The 3,173-nt window shown below is 39.7% G+C and overlaps 1 protein-coding gene across 1 annotated transcript; it reads right to left on the minus strand.

Annotated features, from left to right (window-relative positions):
* Window positions 1-400: 400 nt before the first annotated feature.
* Window positions 401-1,027, minus strand: LOC121990307 (auxin-responsive protein SAUR64-like). Its single transcript, XM_042544465.1, has one exon. The coding sequence runs from the start codon at window positions 977-979 to the stop codon at window positions 569-571; it is 411 nt and encodes a 136-aa protein (XP_042400399.1). The 5' UTR covers window positions 980-1,027; the 3' UTR covers window positions 401-568.
* Between the last annotated feature and the right edge of the window lie 2,146 nt (window positions 1,028-3,173).

The following is a 3,173-nucleotide window of genomic DNA, read 5'->3' on the forward strand; positions in this document are numbered from 1 at the left end:
ATTGGTTGATTCACTTACGAAATCTTTGCTCTGATCAGTTGTCTTCAACATGTTCAAGTCGTACTCGCACATGAATCATCTGAATTTAATACAATCTAGGCTCTAAATTTGCACCCGTACCAGCATGTTCAACACATTCAATTTAAACTAGTCTTTAGCATAAGACTAAACTCTCATACACTCATTTTCCATCTATTTTTCCATTCACATTTCTGCAACTACTCTAGATACCAAATGGCTTGGCAGGAAGTCGTTGAGTATGGATGAGGAGTAGGACGATTCAATGAAGCAACTCTACCACTCGAGTGCTAACTCGACTACACCATGGGGGCAGAGCAAAACAATTCAAGACATTATAGGCTTGGACAGATCAAAATATTTGGAAACGTTTTGGGGAAAAGAAAGAAAAACTGAATTATTAGCGTTTACAAATGGGCAATACCTCAATGAAGTTAAACAGGGCTCAAATGTTTCCCTGAACAAGAGGTACGAAAAATACACAACGGTTCCTCTCTATGGTTAAATCTCTCTACATCGTGATTCTTATTTAACAAACTATTCAACATCGTCATACTACTACTCGTTGTTGGTCACAACCAAGGCCAACCAACGATGAATCCGAGCACCGGCTACCATTATCGATGGAGGCAAGCAAAGCCATCTCCACATCTCTAGACACGCTTCTCTTGAGCAAGGAGATTAAATACTCCATGAAAACTCCACTGCAAGCCAAGGTAATAGGCCCCTCTCCAGGTAATCCGAACTCCTCAGCTGAAACCTTGAGGAGCTCCTGAAAGATACAGCTCTTGAGGAATGACAACGGCACCACGAATCTTGCATCATCCCTACTGTATACCACAAAATGGCCTTTGTCAGCAACCACTACGTTGTTGAAATCGCAAGAACTCAACCTACTATTTGATCTCATCAAGGGCAGCCCCTTCTTTGCCTTCTCAACAAGCCTCTTGGGACTCAACATGGCTAAAAGTTGATGTTCGAAGAAAAAGCTAGAGATGCTGAAACTAGAATGTGCTTGGAATGAACAATGGACTGGTCTACTTAAATTGGAGAACAGGCAACTCATGGCCAGAGATGTATCATTCTGGACTGTCTTCAAAGGAAACAAACCATGTGAGATTGCAAGAGGGGGGATATCTGACAGCTATTTGGTTTAGATTTTACTTGGACAGTTCCTTTGTGGATTGGATGATGTTTGGTGGTTAGCAGTGTGGTTCTACCTTTCTATGTGGGTGATTCAAAGACATGTATGCTCCAATGTCCTAGTCACAATAAACCCCTTGTCGAACACAATTGAAATGGATATCCTACTTGTGACCACTAGCTATAGTCTTCATATTATGCCATAACTTGTATTAAGATTTTGATAATGATTATTCTTGAGTGGTTTTCTAACTAAGCACATGGATTTAATTTGGATTATAATGTTGATGTGACAATTCATATAGATTGAGATTTTGAGGTGAGATTATGGAAGAACAAGAAGTAGTTCATCTGCTTGATATGCAGAGATTGACATGTGTTGGATTTTTCGGACCGTAAAAATCGTTTTTTCGTGTCGCGGAAACCCCGAAACCCCGCCACCGAATCCGTGCGAAGAATAAACTTTCGAAAAACAAAATTACGAGTACAAGTTTACCAACCTATAGATCTACACTAGAACTATATGTTAAGAGTTTACCCTTGATGCGTGCCTTTCGCGAATCCCGCTCGTCCAAGGTGCCGGATCTCAAGTTGTCAAGGTAGATAACTCTCTAGAAGTATCCACACGAATACAAGAAGGAGATCACCAAACTAAAGTGTGCTAGCACCTTAGTAGGGTTCGGCAAGATGAGGAGAGGTAGAGCAAGAAGAGAGAGCACTAGGAGGAAGAAGATAATGAAATGAATGAGAATTACACACAAAAATGAAACTCACCATGCAATTGATGTGGCCGGCCACATTAAGAGGTGTTGTAACCTCCATGGAATGTCAAGAGTCACAATTCTTGGTAACTCCCATGAGGTGGCATCCTACTTAAGCAACCATGATGATGTGGAACATCATCATTGGCCCAATCAATGCCAACTCACCAATGAGGTGGCATAAAGTCAAGTCAAACTTGACTCTTCATCTTCCTCTCAAGTCAAGTCAAACTTGACTTAATCTCTCTCATGGTTGATCTAATCCAACCATTTAATTCAAGCCAATTTAATATAATGAATCTAATTCATTTAATTAAATTGATTCAATGAGTCATAATCTAAATTAGACTCATTGAACACATGAATCAACTTGAGTCCAACTCAATTAGCCCAATTAGGATTACTCTTAATCCAATTTGATTCATCACATGAATCTAATCCTCTTGGTTCATCATATGAACATAATCTCCATCTAATTGTCCTTAGTGTGTGACCCTATAGGTTCTTGTAACGTTAGCAATGCCCCTAAACCCATTTAGGAGCATAAGTAATGAGCGGTATCTAGTAACACATCATTACTACCCAAGTTATAAGAATGTTGAGATTCAACATCACCTTGTGACTACTAATTGTGACTCCTCACAATATATGACAAGTGTCCTTCTATCCTAGACATCTAGATTGATCAATGTGAGGCATAGACCGTGTCATCCTCTGACCAATCTAAATCTTGAATTCCAAGTAGACTCACTAAATCAAATGAGCTCAATATCTCATATTGACTCATTTAGGCATGGTCATGCACTTCGTGGTCTCACTCTATCAAGAATATCGATGTCGCTCCCGTCATATAGGAGGGATACATCTCATCTACATCACTCACATCACTCTGCATAATTCGTTATATACCCAGTAATCGCCTTTATAGTCCACCCAGTTACGAGTGACGTTTGACGAAACCAAAGTACATAACTCCTTATGTAGAGATCCATGGTGATTTCAGGTCTAAGGACTAGTAGTTATACTAATAGCCACGTGAGAAAGTATATGACACTCATATAACGATCCATGATACTTTCTCATGGCGGGTCATTCAGTATACATTCTCCAATGCATACCCATGTGTCAACTTGATATCTCTATATCCATGACTTGTGAGATCAAGTCATCGAGTTGACCTACATGGTAGTCTTATTGCATTAACATTGTCCCTGAATGTTAATACTCGACTAGGAATGATTAAGAGTAGTG

This window comes from Zingiber officinale, chromosome 6B (assembly GCF_018446385.1).
Source record: "Zingiber officinale cultivar Zhangliang chromosome 6B, Zo_v1.1, whole genome shotgun sequence".
Classification (NCBI taxonomy): domain Eukaryota; kingdom Viridiplantae; phylum Streptophyta; class Magnoliopsida; order Zingiberales; family Zingiberaceae; genus Zingiber; species Zingiber officinale.